Source organism: Ambystoma mexicanum, chromosome 10 (assembly GCF_040938575.1).
Source record: "Ambystoma mexicanum isolate Mex_15411 chromosome 10, UKY_AmexF1_1, whole genome shotgun sequence".
Lineage (NCBI taxonomy): Eukaryota > Metazoa > Chordata > Amphibia > Caudata > Ambystomatidae > Ambystoma > Ambystoma mexicanum.
In genome coordinates this window covers 1,443,566,017-1,443,584,474 of record NC_090932.1, presented here as the reverse complement: position 1 = coordinate 1,443,584,474, position 18,458 = coordinate 1,443,566,017, and the positions used below count along the sequence as shown (strand labels likewise).

At 48.7% G+C, this 18,458-nt stretch overlaps 1 protein-coding gene across 1 annotated transcript in view; it reads left to right on the top strand.

The window, feature by feature from the left end:
• Positions 1-18,458, top strand: part of TRAFD1 (TRAF-type zinc finger domain containing 1) — a 621,343-nt gene that overhangs the window by 137,529 nt on the left and 465,356 nt on the right. Inside the window, exon 5 of the mRNA XM_069619500.1 lies at positions 14,766-15,183. Coding sequence (XP_069475601.1) covers positions 14,766-15,183 — 418 coding nt within the window. The remainder of the gene's footprint in view (positions 1-14,765; positions 15,184-18,458) is intronic.

The following is an 18,458-nucleotide window of genomic DNA, read 5'->3' as shown; positions in this document are numbered from 1 at the left end:
GGAGGAGTGAGGATGGGGCTGGCCTGCATTTAGGCACTTGTTTTGAGCCTTCCTCCCTCACCCCTCCATGACAGCCACAACGCTGAACCTGTCACACCAAATAAAGGTCGAATTGGATAACTGCTCTCATAGTCTCTGCTTTGTGTGGTTATTTTTTTATTTTATTTTTTTTAAATGTTTCCCCCTCCTGTTTTCCATTCTTTTGTGGGAGTCCAGAAACCCCTAGATACTTAAATTGATGAAGTGAAATATGTAAAAGGGGATTGTGCTGCTCCTCCATTTTTGTCAGTCCCCGAAATGCACTAGACTGTGGACTTTGCTGGCTTTTCCCTCATTTAATCTTTTTTTTTTTCAAAATCAAACTTTATTGGCATTTTATTCAAACGGCACAGGAGAGCCAAAAGGAGTACCCCTATTACCAACACATTGAAACCCTAGGCCCCAACCCCCGCACAGCTAAGTTCAATTGTCCCTACAATGTTTGAAATTACTGACCTAATGTCTCAAAGGTACACTTGGCCGTGATTCCGGTGAGTCCTTCCCAGAATGCTCCTAGTTCACTGATTGTCAAAGGTTACTCCATTGCAGTGTCAATCTCCCCTCTTCGTGAGCACACCCTCCTCACTTGCCAGCCCTCTCCCTTCCCCCATCAGCCACTCCGCCCATACTTAAAAAAAATAAAATAAAAAACTATAAACCTTCAATGTCAGACCTGGACTCATCCAGGAGGTGAGTGAGGTACTCCATATCATATATGGCGCGAGTCTTTAATACCCACTCCTTTTCCATCGCTGGACCAGGCAACATCTGGCCGAGACCAACATGACCTGAAACATGTGCCCCCTTTCTGGTTCCGGCTCCTCTCCCGTGTCAACCCCAAAAAGGAGAAGCCATGGTGAGAATTACCTCCTGAATCCCGTCTACCACTTTTATCCATGACCGGACCTCCCTCTAATACACCTTCACCCTTGCACAACCCCACCACATGTGGATGTATTCCCCTTTTTATCCAATGTCCCTACTAAAGTCCTGACCTCATATGGTTCTGGATGGAGGGGGGGGGGTCTTGTGGGCTTGCATAGAGGATCCTCCTGTACAGCCCAGCTCTCAGCCCTCTGGAACCCCTCTACGTGATCAGGAATTTTTCGAAACTGGTCTGTTCCCTCCTTAGATTTTCCCCCCCACCGGTCCTCACACAAAACCCCCTTCAGTTGCAAAAATCGGAACAGCGACAGGTTACGGAGGCCTAGGGCCTCCTCCAGCTTGCCCAATGAGATGAAAGTGTCCCCTTCCCACATTTGACACACTCTGCTTCAACCTACCTCGTACCAAGACTGGAAGGCAAGTGGTGCTGCGATCCCATCCCATCCCTCAACAGGGGGGCCCAGATACAGCTCAGAGGTGACGGCCACGTCATGAGCCAGATATTGTCTCCCTCTTCCCTCCATATAGACCACAGGACCCCCCAGGACTGGGTGGTTCAATACTCTCCTCGGGATACAGGCCTTGGGGGACCCACAGCCATTCATCCAGCATGACCGGGGCCAATACCACGTTGTCCATTGCTTCCCCGAATGCGGGTCAAAGTGATCCACTAGGACCCGGAGCTGGGCCGCTCCGTAGTATGTCATCAGAACGGGAAAGAGACCCCCCCCATCCCCCCTGTCCTTGCCCCCTCACCCCCCTCCTCCTTTGGCAAGATTAAGGTCTTATACGCGATCCTATGCCTGGCCCCCGCACAGAGGACTCTCAACATAGCTACCTTTACTTCTGACAAAAAAGAGGTAGGTATTACTATGGGCAGCATCTGGAATAAGAAAAATTTGGGGAGAAGGATCATCTTTATGCAATTCAAGCGGGCCATCCATGAGTCCCGAACCCGACCATCGCTCCATATCTCTTTTTATGACTGACCAGAGAGGGGGAAAAGTTTTTGGGGAAGAGGTCTAAAAAAAAAAGCTGCGTCACCTGGATCCCAAGGTATCGGAAGGTGTCCTCCTGCATCCTGAATTCGAGTCTCCCAGGCCTCCCTATGGGTCCGCCCCTCCGTGAGCCAGGATGTCTCTGCCAAACTTGGCTGTCCCCCGTACACGTCCCCGCAGGGCCTGACCTCCCGGGAAGGAGGGCAGAGACGGGTCACAAGCACACCGTCCCTCACGTCCCCCAGGCGGGGTAGCCACCTCTCCTGTTTCTCCTGTTAATCCGAGGATAGAAAAACTCTTTCGTCCTTCTCCCTCAGACCCCCTTTATATCAGGTCACTCCACCCCAGATTCTCTGGTGGTGACCACTACAAGAAAGAGGGCAGAGGTCCCTCTGTCAACCGGCAAGGCACGCCCTGATGAAGAAGGTAAAAGACTTTACGCCCTTGGAAAGAGGGTCACGGCCGCAACAGCTTTTTCAACACGTATTGCCAACAATGCCAGCTTATTGGCCAGCTACAGGGACGCTCAGTGGGCCTTGCTCCAAGAAGGCCTACAGGAGGTTCCCAAACCACTACGAACTCGTCTCCTGGCCACAGTGACTGAGGGCAGACAAGTGAACCAAAGCATACTTAAGAACACTTTGGATTCCGCCGAAACAGCTGGTCGATCTCTGGCTCAGGCCACACTCCTGAATAGACACGCGTGGCTAAGGAACTCTGGGTTCAAGCCAGAGACTCAAGCGTCACTTATAAATAAACCTTTAGAAGACTCCAACCTGTTTGGGAAAGCGGTCAACGAGGCCCTCGAGACCGCAAAAAAGGAGCATGACACCCTGAAAACGCTAGACCAAATTACACAAAGACCCTCTACAAGATGAGGATCTGGGTCCTGACGGCTTTTTTGTAGCCAACGCTTCCCTCAACAACAGTACACCTCGGGAAACAATAGGTCCTCTCCACAGGGAACCAGCGGATACACTGCCCCCATCCCTAGAGGGATCAGTGTCGTGGGAAAGGAAGGGTTCGGAACTCTACCCCCAGAGGCTCCCCTGCCTCTGGTTCAAAATGACCTGAAGATTCGGGTCCCCTCCCATGCCTCCCCGGTCGGGGGCCACGTTACATCGTTCGTTCAGGCATGGGAGGGGATAACTACGACCAGTGGGTGCTAAAGACCGTGGCCCACGGGTACTGTATAGAGTTCAACCGGTCCCCAACATTCAGACCTCCAAGACGACTGACACCAGACCATCTTCGTATCCTTCTTCAGGCAGTCGAGACAATACAAGAAAAGGGAGCCATAGAGGTCGTACCTCTGTCGCAGGTAAAAGAAGGTATTTATTCAGTGTATTTCCTTGTACCCAAAAAGGATCTAACCATGTGCCCTGTATTAGATCTGCGCCCAGCAAGCAAATTTGTAAAGCCACAAATGTTCTGCATGGTCATTTTGCAGGAAGTAATTCCCTTGCTATCAGAGGGGGATTATATGGCAACACTGGACATGAAAGATGCATACTTTCATATTTCAATGTTGCCAGCGCACAGAAAATACCTCTGATTTATGATACAAGACAAGCATTATCAGTTCAAGGTTCTACCCTTCGGCATAGCATCTGCACCAAGAGTATTTACAAAGGTACTAGCGGTGGCAGCAGCACATCTGCGCAGGCAATCCATCCCGGTCTATCCTTACCTCGACGACTGGCTCATAACAGGGGACTCTTACGAAACCTGTCTGTCAAATACCCAAAATGCGATAGATCTTTTCAGTCTGTGATTCTCTATCAACGAGAACAAATCCAGCCTAGACCCCAGTCAGGTCAAGCAGTTCCTAGGGGCTCTAATTCACACAAAGGACGGCCTAGTCTTCCCCCTCCAACGAGAGGGTCCAAAACCTGCTGTTTCAAATCCCTCAGCCAGTTGAGAGGTGACGGTGCGCAAGGCTTATGCGACTGTTAAGAATGATAGCGCCATGTATTTACTTGGTTCCTCACGCGCGCTTGCGCATGAGCCCAATGCAGGAGTGGCTCAACAGCCAGTGTTGTCAGGCCCGCGGATAATGCAACGATCTAGCGGTTGTCTCGTCAGCCCTCGGTCTCTCGCTGCAGTGGTGGTCGAGGGACAACCTCTTGAAGGGGAAATCCTTCACCACCCCCGCAGTGCAAGTCACTCTAACTACAGACGCATCTCTCACAGGGTGGGGAGCTCACCTGCTTCAACAAACGGCGCACAGAGTTTGGTCGTCAGACATAGCTTCCAACCACATAAACCTGTTGGAACTGTTGGCAGTGTTCAAAGCGCTAAAAGCTTTCCAGACGCAACTGCAAGGAGAGATGGTCCTGATCCTCACAGACACCACCAAGGCCATGTACTATCTAAACAAACAGGGGGGCACTCCCTCTCCAGGGCTGTCCAAACTGTCACAGAACATTTGGAAGTGGGCTCTCGAATGCAACATGCTCCTGTTATCACAACATGTTCCAGGGGAACTCAATCTTCTAGCAAACGTACTCGGCATAGATTTCCCGTTCCCCATGGAGTACGAATGGCGATTACACAAAGACATCGTCTCCAACGTTTTCGCAGAATGGGGCTTCCCAAAGATCGATTTGTTCGCAACTCTGGAGAACGCTCATTGCCAATATTACACCTCCAGGTACCCCAGCCCAGAACCGTTCCAAGGGAAACGGACTCTGGATAACATGGTCAGGGAAATTTGTTTACGCTCCCCACCCCCCCCCCCCCCCCCCAACAACAATTCTCCCCCGACTCCCCTTCTCAACAAAATAGTGCACAAGATACACCAGGCACCAGTGTTGATGATACTGGTGGCCCCCATGTGGGCCCGCCAAACCTGGTTCGCTCATCTAGTGGAGATGTCCATATCTCCTCCAGTGAAACTGCCTTGCCCGTACAACATGTCGCAAGACAAAAAGGAGGCGCTTCACCCATGTCCACAGACATTGAACTTAGCGGTCTTGCTCCTGAAGTCAGAGTTTGGGCACCTGCAACTCCCTCGCAATGTATGGACATTCTCAGGGAGGCAAGAAAACCGAACACTCGATATTGCTATGCCAGTAAGTGGAAACGGTTTGGCATCTGGTGCAACTCAAAGAGCATTAACCCGATTAACTGCTCTCCCACACACATTGTTTTGTACCTTACTCATTTACTTGACTCGGGCCTGGTCTTTAATTCTCTAAAAGTTCACTTAGCTGCGCTTTCAGCCTACACTACATCACAACAGAAAGTGTTGTCTTGGAAGATACCAGTTATTAAGGCTTTCACGGAGGGAGTGAAAAGAATTCACCCTCCCATTTCTAACCCGGCTCCCGGATGGGACCTAAACGTGGTGTTGACTAGACTTATGGGGCCTCCCTTCGAGCCCATGCACAGAGCGAGTCTTAAAGATCTCACCTATAGGACTGCTTTTTTTAATAGCTATTACCTCCATTAGGAGAGTAAGTGAAGCGCTCTGTCCTAGATCCCTTTTGTAACAGTTCACAAAGATAAGGTGATTCTACGCACTCGCCCTAGGTTTGCACCTAAATTAATTTCTAAGTTCCATGTGTACCAATCCATAGAACTACCAACTTTCTTTCAGAACCCTTCAAGCATGAAAGAAAGAAGCCTGCACACACTTGATGTACGCAGAGCAGTCATGTTCTACATGGAAAGAACTCGACCACTAAGAAATACTAATCCATTTTTCGTTTCAGTGGCGGCTGGAAGAGAAGGAGATACGGTCTCCAAATCCCCTATCTCTAGGTGGATTGTCAAATGCATCACACTATGCTACACTCTTGCTAAGAAGAGAGAACTGCCCTTCAAGCCTAGAGCACATTCTACTCGAGACACTGGGGCTTCCATAGCATTCATTTGCAAAGGGGCAACCTGGAGTTCTGTACATACCTTTACAAAACACTATTGCCTAGACACTCATTCTAGGTCTGATTCTCGGGTGGGACAGGCAGTACTAAGACATCTTTTCACTACTGTTCCTTCTCACAACCCACCTCCAACTCCTGGTACTGCTCGCTTGTCTATGCACAGCATGTGATTGTAAGCAGATTACAAATATCAGAAGACATGCATCACTTACCGTAAAAGCATTTCTGATGATTGTATTTACTTAGATTCACATGCGCCCACCCTTCCTCCCCGCTTGGATGGAAGGAACATAGACGTCTTACTACTTTCTCTCTTTTCTGTACTCACGATAGTCATAAGGCTGCCTCACAGCAGAAGAAATACAATCGGAGGGACCTCGATGCGTGAGGGATCTTTGGTACACTACACGTCATGTAGGGATAGTGTTACCGGCATACCCATGTCGACGTCCCCTTTCGATTCTTGAAAGTTAAGATGCAATAATCCTCGGTTACCACTGGATGTCAGACTCTATGCACAGCATGTGAATCTAAGCAGATAAAATCATCAGAAATGCTTTTACGGTAAGTAATGCGTGTCACCCATAACAAAAGGTATATCCCCCTTCCCTATTCGATATACATTGTGTGCTCTTGTGCAGCTTGGTCCATATCTTACGCCATTCTTCTATGTCTGTCTCTGCCCAGGTCCCTTTCCCAGTCAAGCCTATATTTTCGAGCCTATATTTTTCTATTTTGGTGGGATCTGTTTTATCTAAGAGCTGGAGGAGCTTGGATATTCTCCTCCTTGAGGTGTCCGCTAAGAGCGTGCTTTCCAGTGCAGTGAGGTCTCTTGCCCCCTTTCGCCCAACTTCCCTGTGTGAGACCCAATGTCGCAGCTGTGCGTAATGGAACCTTTCTGTGTCTGCCACCTTTAATTTCTCCTTGCAGTTTTCAAAGGTCAGTGGGGAGCTTTCCTCTAAGAAATCCGATTGCCTCTGTAGGCCACCATCCTTCCGTGCTGCAAAGCCATGTGAGGGTATCCCTGGAGAAAACTGAGGGTTGCTCCAGAATGGTGTAAGTGGTCCCAGAGTGCTGTGGCAGCCCCATCTCCGCCTAGCAGTTTTCCAGTTTTGCACAGTGTTTACCGTCACCGTGAGGGGACCCATACCTACTTGGTTTTTCGGCGTTGGTATGTGCATGAGGTCTGTCAGTGGGACAGGGAACCATGCCTCTTCCTATTTGTCTCCAGAGCGGCTGGTCTGATACCTGAACCCATGTGTGTTCATAGGATAGCTGAGCTGCATGCGCGTATCTTTCCACATCAGTACCTCCGGAGCATAATTTTCTTTGCTGTTCTGTGTTACGCTCACCTGGCTCCCACAGAGGCGTCGATCTGAACTGGACAGCTGCGGTCTCCACCAATGTGACGCGTAGGGCCGAGATGACGGACTGGACTGGCCCACCTAGCTTCGTTTGCTTGGCCCTTAGGAATATTCTTCTGCAAATGGAGAAAGGGAATTAACCACCCGTGGAGTTGAGCGTAAATCCCCCCCCAACCCTGCTGTTCTCCCCACAGATCACCTTTGATGTCCCCTCTTATAGTCTCACCTGATGGTTTGAAAAGATGAGCTCTCCATCCTGCATTGAGCGCAGGGGTGCGTTGTTAACCAGTTGCTAAACTGGCTCGAAGGAATTGGTGAGTTCCAGAACAATATTGACTCCGAAAAGTATGTAGTTCGTAAGAGTTCACATGTCTGACTTTCACTCTTGTCCGATTCCTTGCAGTTAGCAGCTTGACCCCAGCAAAGAGTTCCTCGTGGTAGCTGACGAAGTTCAGGTACAAATTTGGCTTATCCTACACAGTTCAATAAAATAAGGCCAGAATGTAACCTGTTGCATGTTCCCTTATTCAGGTGTGGAGAGAGAATATGAAGTTCGGGGAATAATGCCTCCGGCGGTAAAAATAGGTAAGTCTATTGTGTTGAGAAGAGTTCCCCTTGTTTGTCCCTTTGTCTCACCTTGTTGCCCTTTTGTTCCCCTTAGGGGGCCGGGGTACGACGAGGATGCAATGGAGACTGCGCCGACCCGTGATGAGGAATAGTACCCCCGGCGGTAATCTGGTAAGTCTATGGGGGTAGTTACTATTGCGTATGTTTATTCCCTTGGCTCACCTTTGCTGTTCTTGTGTTCCCCTTAGGTGCCAGAATGCCGCGGGAACGTGCAGAAGGATGCGGTGGATCATGAGGATGCTGCAAAGGCCGGTGAGTTCAGCGCGGCGCTGCAGCAGGCGAGGCGGCGTGCGTAAAATGCTTCTTTCTTCCAGCTCGAAGGCGCAGTGGATCCGGAATTCAGGTAAGGATCGAAGGTTTTGCTCTTATTCTAACCTTTTCTTCTTCTGCTCCTCCCTTTTTCTAGGAGCTGCAGACTCGAGGCGGACGTGGCAGAAGACTGGATGTAGGCTTGCAGACACGGTGAGCGTTACGCTGCTGGATGCAGAATAACGCAAAGCGTGTGCTGCTCTTCGGGTGTGGTTTAAATAGCCTCCAAAGTAGTCCCAGGTAAGTATTCCTCCCCAGCCCCACCCGAGTAAAAAAAAATAGTCCCTAGGTAAAATAGTCCCTTCCTAGCCTCATTTGGCTTGGAGCTCTGCAGCATGGTCTGCATCAGGTAAGCTTGCAGCATGGTCTGCATCAGGTAAGTTCCACTCTATGAACCTGGCGCCATGGGCGCCAGGACCGCACCCAAACAGCCCCTAGCAGGGGTTTTTGGGCTTGCTCAAAATAACGTGATGCCTGCTTCCAGGGTTGCTGGACCTGGTCTGGTTCCCCGGGGGTAGGCATCATGACATTCTGGGCCACCCCGCCCCCCCCGCCCCCCCCATATAAACTTCTGTATGCTTCTCTACAGGGATATTGGCTCGTTTTTTGGAATCTGCACCGGGAGTGCCGCGCATTGATAGAGTAACCACGGTACTAGGTTCATTTTCACAGTGGCTATTCGCCCAAATAAGGAGATTTCTTGAGTCTTCCAATGTTCTAGGTCACGTTTGAAATCGGTAAATAGCTGTGGAAATTTACTTTGATAGATACGGGAGGTATCTTTAGGGATTACGATCCCTAGGTACTTTATCCCGGCGTCCGTCCAGTGGATCCGAAGTGTGGGAGAGAGGGCTACCTTCTGCTTTTTCGTGAGATTAATAGGCATGCCCGCCGTTTTATGCAGATTCACCCTAAACCCAGACAGCCTACCGAACTACTCAATTTCCCTCCCACAGAGGGCCCAATGAAGTGCCTGGATTAGTCGCGGTTATGAGGACATCGTCCGCGTATAGTGCAATTTTATATTAATGGCCCCCCACTGCAAGCCCCTTTATCTACGGGTTTTGCCGGATCCTGTTTGCAAAAGGCTCCATGGATAAGGCAAAAATCAGAGGGGCTAGGGGGCACCCCTGCCTTGTTCCCCTGTTGGTACTAGATAAGAAGTTATTCACATCATTAACCCGCAATTGCGTGGTAGGAGATTGATAATTAGCCATTGTCCACTTAATGAAATTCGGGCCAAACCCAAAATATGATAGTACGCTACAGATATAGCCCCAGTCCACTAGCTCAAACGCCTTATGGGCATCTAGCGAGATTGTTAGCATTTCTGCCCCCATCTTGTCTGCGCTTTCTACCAGGTCTATGGTGCGTCTGATATTGTCGTGTGTTCCCCTCCCTGGAATGAATCCCGTCTGGTCTCAAGCTATTCTATCCGGTAGCTGTGTTTTTAACCTGGTCACTAATATTTTAAATTATATTTTTTTCCCCCCATCGTTATTCATTAACATTATTGGCCTATATGAGGTTGGGAGTTCAGGGTCCTTCCCAGGTTTATGGAGAAGTATCGCAAGTGATTCTGCAATCGATTTAGTGATGGTGCCAATAGTTAGAAATGAGTTAAACAGGGCTGTTAGTCGTGGGGCCAGTATGTTCGAGTAGGTTTTATTCAATTTTGCAGTCAGACCATCAGGTCCGGGAGCAGTCTTCAGTGATTTTATGACGTCTATGGTTTCCTCAGCAGTAATAGGGTTTTCTAGGGCTTTCAACTGCTTTTTGTTTTGCTGAACCTTGGCTGATAGTAAATAATCAGGTAGCTTGTCGCGGGATGTGGGTGCCCCCATCATTACTGCTTCATGGTGGCACACTAGCAATTCCATTTTCTCCCCCACCGTGTAGCGGGCTATGCCGTCTTCTCCCAGAAGACGGGAAATGTTGTTCCTGGCATGCATCCGTTTCAGTTTGTATGCCAGCACCCGATTTGCCTTATTGCTTTTGCTGTAATAAACGTGTTTTGTGTAGTCTAATGATTTCGGAGGTCGGTCAGCCCAGTGTATCTCAAGTGCTACTTTGGCTCTTTTCCATGCTCTTTACGGTTTCCTAGCCCACTGGGCTTGCAATTCTCTTTCCAGGGATGCTACCTTACCCTCTAATTTGCCTACTGACATTTTTGAGATTCATCGTTGCTTAGCACCAGCGCTAATTAGTGTCCCACGTAACACAGCTTTAATGGCATCCCCGACTAAGTCTATGGCTGTGTCTGCTGTAGTATTGTCCATGAAATAGTTGGATAATGTCTCTCCGATTTCCCTTTTAATACTATTGTCTAGCAGCATGGCATCAGCCAACTTCCAGTATCGCCCAGGGTTGCGGAGAGAGTCTTTTACGCGTAACACTGCAGAGACTGGGGCATGATCCGAGATTGCCCTACTGTGGATCTCTACTTTGTGCATGCAAGGATACATTGAATTGGTGACCAGCAGCAGGTCTAGCCCGGAGAACCGCTTATGCGCGTGGGAATAGTGGGTATAATTTCTGGCCCATGCGTTAGTCTCCAAGCGTCCACCGTCTTGGTTTCTCTCAGGAACTTCTATAGCGATAGTGCTTGGGTGTAGTCTACTCTGGTTGGTCGGAGGGTCTTGTCTATCAGGGACCAGGTTGAAGTCTCCGCCTTCAAGGAGGTAACCCTCTGTGAATGCCAGGATAGTTGGGATAAGGGATGAACGAAACCTGTCCTGCATAGTGTTCGGGCAGTAGACCACCGCGATGGTGATGGGTTGTTCTCCCAGACGCCCCTTCAACAAGAGGTACCTGCCCCCCCCAAGTCCCGTTTGACAGTTATTCTTGTGAGAGGAACATTCTAACTTAGTAAGATTGCAACCCCTCTCTTTTTTTCCTCATATGTGGCAAGAAACATCTTTTTGAATCTTGTAAATCTCACGCATTTTTCAATGAACGTCTCCTGGAGGAGGACTATATCTCCTGCCATTAGATTGAGTTTGTGCTCCACCGACCTACGCTTCCCCAGGAAATTCAGGCCCTGTATATTCCACGTGAGAATCTTAATGTCCCTCTCCAACCGCCCCATGGGAGTCCTTGATGGACCTGGATTTGCATTGTCTCGTCCCCTCCCCTGTGTGATCGTTGCTTGGTGATGTTCTGGTCATGCATTTTTGTAATGCCTTTGGATGTCAGTGTTGTGTTCCGTTTAACACCCAGTGGGAGTGCGGCTTTCATTGCACTTACCGCCCCTGTGGGCTTGTCCCATTCCCGGCCACCTCCCCAACCCAAAAGCCCAAAAAAGGTAAGGACCTTCTACCCAACGGGGCAACTGGTAGCTCCAACGTTGAGCAAATCTGGCCAACTGGACCCAACGTGTCAACAGCAGGATATAATGAAAACTTAGACTCATTAGGCATTCTGGAATAACTTGGCGACCCTTCACTGCTGTAATTCAATATTAACATTAGGATCTTTCATGGGTCACTCGGTTTCAACATCCCTCCCCCTCCCACACTGTCACATCGCAGCCAGTCATGTAGTTCCCCGAACCCCCTTCCATTGTGAATTGGAGGCTACGGCGGGAAGATCACTGACCTTGACTGGCCCTTTGGTACTTTGTCAGCTCAGTTTGGATTAGTCTTTTTGCGGGGAGGGCTGCGAATCCTGCGCTCCACCCGCATCAGATTTCTCGCTCGCTGACCTCTGCTCCCCCACACCCATGATTCTTTCCGCTTCTTTAACGGAGTGGATCTGTTGCTGGGCTCCCTCCCACTAGAATTTCACCGAAGTTGGGGAACCCCCAGCGGTATTGGACCTTTTGCTCACGTAGCCATTCAATCAGTGGCTTGAGAGATTTCCTCCTCTGGAGTGGCATTAGCCAGGTCCTGGTAAAGGAGGATATTCGAGTCCTGAAAAGAGATTTGCTGCATTGACCTGGCTTCTCTCATAATCTCCTCCTTTTATTCTGAAGAAGTGAATCCTGGCAAGGACGTCCGGCGGTGGTGGAGGACTGTCTCCCGAGAGTCCTGTGTACCCGATCAATTTCCAGCAGGGAGTCGTCTGTAAGTGTTATTATAAAGTGGAACAGGTCTGCCATGTAGCCCTCCAGGTCAGGACCGGAGACTGAGGTTGGGATACCCCTGAGGCGAATATTATTCCGTTGCGACCGGTTTTCAGATTCCTCCTGCTTTGCCTCCAGCGCCTCGCACCTCGCTTCTAGGGCTGACAGTCTGCCTTTACCACTCGAAAGATTTATCACATATGGCATTCTCAATTTCAGCCGTCCGCCTCTCCACCTCTCTGACCCTTTTATCTAGGGAGTTTATTTTTTTCATTACTTCTTCTGTCCCTTTTATGGATTTCTTTTGTCAGGGCCATGAGCAGGTCCTTCAGATCAGATTTTGTGGATGATTGCTCCGACTCGGGGGTATCAGGACAAGGGACGGGGCTCGATGAGTGCTCCCCCTTTCTCTCCTTCTCCGGATTGTTGTTGCCCATCAGCGCGGCTATATCCAATTGCTTGGACGACTTTCCGCTCTTCGCCATGGTTCCGCCGGTGTGCCGGTGTGCAGGTATGGATAAGGACCAAAGACGACCTGCTCTGACCATTCCGTATAGAGTTAGGCGTCACTGCCTTCCACTACTAGCACAGAGCTGTGGGCACGCCACACTTGCACTCCCTTTGGCTCTCTGTGGGTTGCCCCGTGGGTCCCTGTGGTCAGGATTTACAGCGCACATTATTCCGGTACTGGGAGAGTTTATATTATGCAGTAGGGCGGGGTGGTCTCTTCTCATCAGGGTTGGTTATTACCCCTCCGCTTGCTTGGTCAGGTGTTATCCTGCACTTCAGGCTGGGTTACCTGCGAGCCATCCGCCTTGCTTTGTCGTGTTGTCAGTAGCTTGCCCCAGTTCAGGATGGGGCTTAGGTCAGATCCACCCCAGACCTGTCAGTCCCCTCTGATCCCGCGAGTCTCTTTCAAACTGTTGCTAGCCATTCATCTCGCCCCGCGGCCTCAGCGTTTCAGTGCAGGCCTGCCGTGGATGGTGAGCGAGGACTGCCGGTGGTTCCTCTGCTTCCTGTGATCGACACCCGCACAGACTCAGCTTGAGCGGCAGCACAGGGCATTAATGGTGCCTCTTTTAACCCACCTGGCGATGTTAACTCAAGTCCCGGGGGGCCCGCCAATGCATCCGTCGGGCCTCTTGCAAAACCACTGATGGATGCGTGTAGCAGCGGGCGGCTCGCCTCTCCCCATTCAGAGCGCTTCGATGTCTGAGTTAAGAGCCGCGCTGGGAGGACCGGGGGAGCAGTGTTTCTGCCACTGAAGGCCGGTGGTCAGGGCGTATTGCCCCCTTAGCCCCCATCCACCAGCACTGTGCGTGTCGCAGCAATGCGAGAGAGAGCTGCCAGGGAGGGGGTCGCCGGGTAGCTAGCACTCTAAGCTGAGGGAGGTCCTGCCCGGAGCGGCAGATGGAGGCTGGTGAGGAGTGTCCAGAAGCGGTTGCGTTTATACGCATCTGCTGTTCCTCGTGTGCTCAAGTTCCTGCTGTCAGTGACATGCTAGGCACAGATGTCTGCCTGCATATGATGGCTCCTCCGTCCTCTTCTCCAGACAGAACTCCAGAGACGTGCCGCCGCCATTTTCCACTCGATTATGCGCCGGCTCGATGATTTGAGCTACGGTTTATTCAGTGTCATGGTGCTTTTGAGTCATTTTGACGGCGATACCCGCTCCTCCCCTTATTTTGATTTCTGCAGCTTAATGGAGCAGGGAGCCGTAGAGTTTACGCTCGATGACTGGAAACCATCAGGAGCTTCTAAGAAGCCATGCCACTCATGGCGGCTCCAAGCCACACCCCCCCCCTCTTAGAACCTGTTTTAACCTTTTTCTTTCCTTTAACCTTCCCTTTCTACAAACCTCAGCATCTACAAAGTGTATTAGTGATATATAAATGCCACTACTGTCCTAGTTAGTGACGTCATCCCAGGGGTTCATAGTGATCGTTTCGACAGTCAAAGTTTCGACATACCAAAGTTCCGACACAAAAGCCTCGGGAAAAAAAAGTTTCAAATGCATTTTTTTAAAGAAGTTTTAATGGGGAGACCCCACCCCCCGAACCCACAGTTCTTTTTTAAAAAAAACTTTTTTTTTTCTACACGAAACAAAAAAAACACATGAAAAAAAATGCAGGATGTAGGAAGTGTGTAAGAAGCATCTCCAAAGAGTATCTACTAGCTTTGTGTTGATGCTGAAAAAGTATTTTAAAGTTTATTTAATTGTTACAAAGAATGCTTATTATAAAACTATTGTTAACTAATTATAACAAAAACCTTGAGTGAGTGTTACTTGGCTACTTTTATTTGTGGATTTCATTGCTGCAGTTCTACAGCTCACATTTACCCCTTTTGAGAGAAGTCTGGCTGCTCAGTCACACTACCAACTCGTGTGGTACAGGCCTATACAAAAAGGTGGGTTACCTAATACCAAGAGGACAAGTGTTGTGTAGTCTCCCAAAGGGTTACATCAGTTCATGCCTAACAGATATTGCAAGCAAAATTAATTCGGAGATCTGCACACTGAAGATCTTTGAAATGTGGCAAGTTATAAATGTTTCTGTCCCCTAATTTGATCTGATGTATGTTCCCCTTTTAGGTATCATCATGTCCCTTGCGCCCCGCTCAATGCCAGTATTGTGAACTTGAGCTTGCACACAACAAAGTGTGCGACCATGAAGATTACTGTGGTACTCGAACAGAAAGTTGCAGCAGTTGTGGTCGAAATGTTATGGTGAAAGATTTACAAGCCCATCCTACAGTTTGTGGGAAAGTGACTGTAGCCCCGAAAATTAACAGCGAAAGACTACTCTCTCGGTATAACCATAGAAGTGAGGATGAGACCTGGTTTGATTCGCTAACCACAAGAAATTACCTAGATGAAGACCCTGTACGGCCTCAGGCTAGGCTACCCAGACCATTCCAAAGCCGAAGCAGATATTATAAAAATGTTGTTCAGTCATCGGAAGGTGAAGAACGAAGGCGTGCTCATAGAATGCAAGTTGATTCAAATCTAGGTAATTTTGTGTTACTTGTAAATTGTTATATCTTGATTATTCACTTCTGAAATTGTGCTGTACACTTGCAGTTCATATTTTCTTCTTAGCATACATGTACATTGTGAGCAATGTGTTACATATCCTTATGTCCTGTCCCCAAACTGTAGGAATATGGTATGACACTGGGGGTTTGAAATTAAGATTCGACGAACGGGAGTTAAATCCAGCTACTCGGTATAGATATTTCGAACCCTGGACACTTTAAATAGACTACAATAGGTCACTTTGTAGATAATATTGCCAATGATCATGTTTCGATGTTTTTCTAAGTTATACATTTGAGCGCAACACATTTGTTAAATCTTATTGGTAAAATTGGTCTTGCTACACTGGCAGGATCTCCCCATTTGTGACAAGATAGCAATGAAAGCATTTGACCTAAAGCCAAAACATCTTGAAGACCTGGGTGTATAACTTGGATCAGTCTTGCTGGTTTGAGTCTGACTGGTATTGCACGTGAGGAGATTGATTTTGACATGTTCATGAGATCACAAGTGTAGAGTGTAAACGAGTCACTCGGCTTTAAAGTACACTTGCCTAGCGCTTACGTGTTGGTAGAATTCCCTTTGTCAGGAGGAAAATATGGAGGCTAGTTTTGCTTTGTAGTTTGAGGAAGACGCCTCTTGAATTTTGTCTTATGTAAAACTCTGTAGAAGCAGTGAAGTCGACTTATTTTTTGTATCTAAAAAATAAAAGCCAAGCTACCTTGTTTCTGTGGCTGGTACAATAAATTAACAGAAAAGTGATTGGTGATAGGTTTTGAATACATCTGAACCACTGGCACTGCTCTGGGCAACCATCCACACCACCGTCTTTTAGCCAGCCTGTCATTACAAAAGGGGTCCAGCCATATACAATCCAGAGAGGCGCAAGCGGTCCCACGCCCAGTGTCGTGCCCCATCGGCGGAACGCCCACCCCATATAACCCCCATGTGTTCTTAGTTGTTGTGGTTAACAAGGGTAACCCAGAATCCTGTCGGTCCTCTCTTCTCCATGTATGGAAGATGAATCGGGCTCCCTGCTGAATGGGCTTGTTCGATTGCTTTCCATTTTGGCTGCATATTGTCATCACCCCAGCGGACCACATGTGAAACCTGTGCCACCAAATCATAGCGAAATATGTCCAGGACCATTAACCATCCACCCCTATGGGTTTCAGTAACCTCTTTCTAGAAATTTTTGCCCCCTTATTACCCCATTTAAATTTGAAAATCCTCCCCTGAAGGGTTTGAACCTCTGAGTTTGAAACCCTAACCAGTAGCGCTAGGCAAAGGTACAATAACCAAGCAATGAGGATTATTTTAACCGCATTAATCCTGCCAAACCAGGTTATTTCTTGTCAATCCACCTTGCTAGATCATCAGCCAAGCCTTGGAACAATGGCGGGAAATTACAACAAACACCTCTGATGTCCTACTGGTGATGCACACAGTAGGAATTTATTCCTGGGACCACTGTATCGGGGCCAAGGCTCTAATCGGGTCTTATTTTGAGGTCTCAAAGAAACATCTAGTCCTTGCAACTTGTCATAGTTAACCTTAAAACTAGAAACCCGACCATAAACTGCCAGGTCCCGTAATTTGTCAGCCAATGAGGTGTGGGGGTGTCGCATAGTAAACAGAATGTCGTCTGCGTAGAGAAGCCTTGTAGCTTACCCCTCGCCCCCCTAATCTCAATCCAGTCTATGGCTGCGTTATTCATAATATGGCAGGTAAGTGCTTCCATGCTCAGAGCAAACAGCTGCGACAGCGGGCGGCCCTCCCTCGTGCCCCTGGTTATAGGCAGACTATGTGGCAGTTGTCCATTAACACGGAGGGAAGTCCACTGGGCATGATGGCCATAATTCACTTGATAAACCGCGGACTAAACCCAAACGGTTCCACCACGCTACCCCCCTCCAACCGAGACACCTCCAATCTACTCCATCAAAAGCCTTATGGACATCTAGCACGATTTATCCCCACATCTGTATCGCCAGGAGACCCAGAACACACCTCACATTATCATGGGTGTTGCATCCCATGGTGAACGCTCTCTGATCAGACTATAACCCAGGGAAGGACGTAGTCATCCGCTGGGTGAGAATCTTAGTTTTTAGAGTCTATATTGCCAAGGGCGATGGGAATCATATAGTGTCTGGTCCTTACCCGGTTTGTGGATCAAAACCATTGTGGAAATACCCATAGAGGGCGGCACCCTTCCTTCCAACAAAAATTAGTTTGCGATCATTAAGGGGGGAACCAGGAGGGAGATGAACAGTTCATAGAAGGGAGCTGTGAACCCATCGGGCCCAGGGTCCTTGTTTTTCAGTGTCTTAATAGCCCATTCCACCTCCCCAGAAACAATATGGGCCCCCAGAGCCTCGCACTCCTCAGCTGATGGCTTCGGTATGTCTGCGCCCTTGAAGTACTGAGCCTGAACTTCGCTTGGCCACGCTCCACCTGGTACACCTTGCTAAAGTGAGCCTCAAATATTCCCATGATCTCAGTTTCACCCCGCTGCAGCACACCCTGAGCATCCCGCATGGCTAATTCTGTATTCCTATTTTGGAGTTTCTTTTAATTTAGCTGCCAGGAGACGGTTGGCCTGGTTCCCATTAGCTTAATAATATTGCTTCGTGTTCAGCATGGCCTGGGCCGGCCTTTGAGCATGGTGCTCTTTAAGCTTCTTACGCGCTGTCCTCTGCATTATCAGAGCCCTGCGTGAGTCTGTCCTCTTACGCTCAGCCTGTTTTACCACCCCTTCAAGGTTTAGCTGAACTAGTTGTGGCTCCCTAGTGTATGCTGCAGATTTACAAATTAGTTCAACCCGAGCCACTGCCTTCATGGTGTCCCAAATAATCCCGGGCAAGGACCCAAATAACTGTTCTACTGAAAATAGGGATGTACACGTAGGAGAAACATCTCCAGAACTACATCTTGTCCAACATTAGGGGCATGCAGAGAAACCAATGTAAACATGTGTTTCCAGAGCAGGCCCTTAACACACACAATCTTCCCTGTGGATCTCTCAAAACGTTAAACTTGGATATAGGGATTTGCTTGTCAATCATTATCGCAGCCCTCTGCTTTTTCTCACCCCCGAGGCAAAAAATTGTCTTAGGAACACTCTGGTATGCTGTTGCTTATCGTCCTGTGCAAGTAAGTGAGTTTCCTACAAGAAAGCTATAAAAGGGGACATCTCTCCTAGCTGATGTAAAATAGATTTCGTTTCAGCAGGGAATTTAAGCCTTG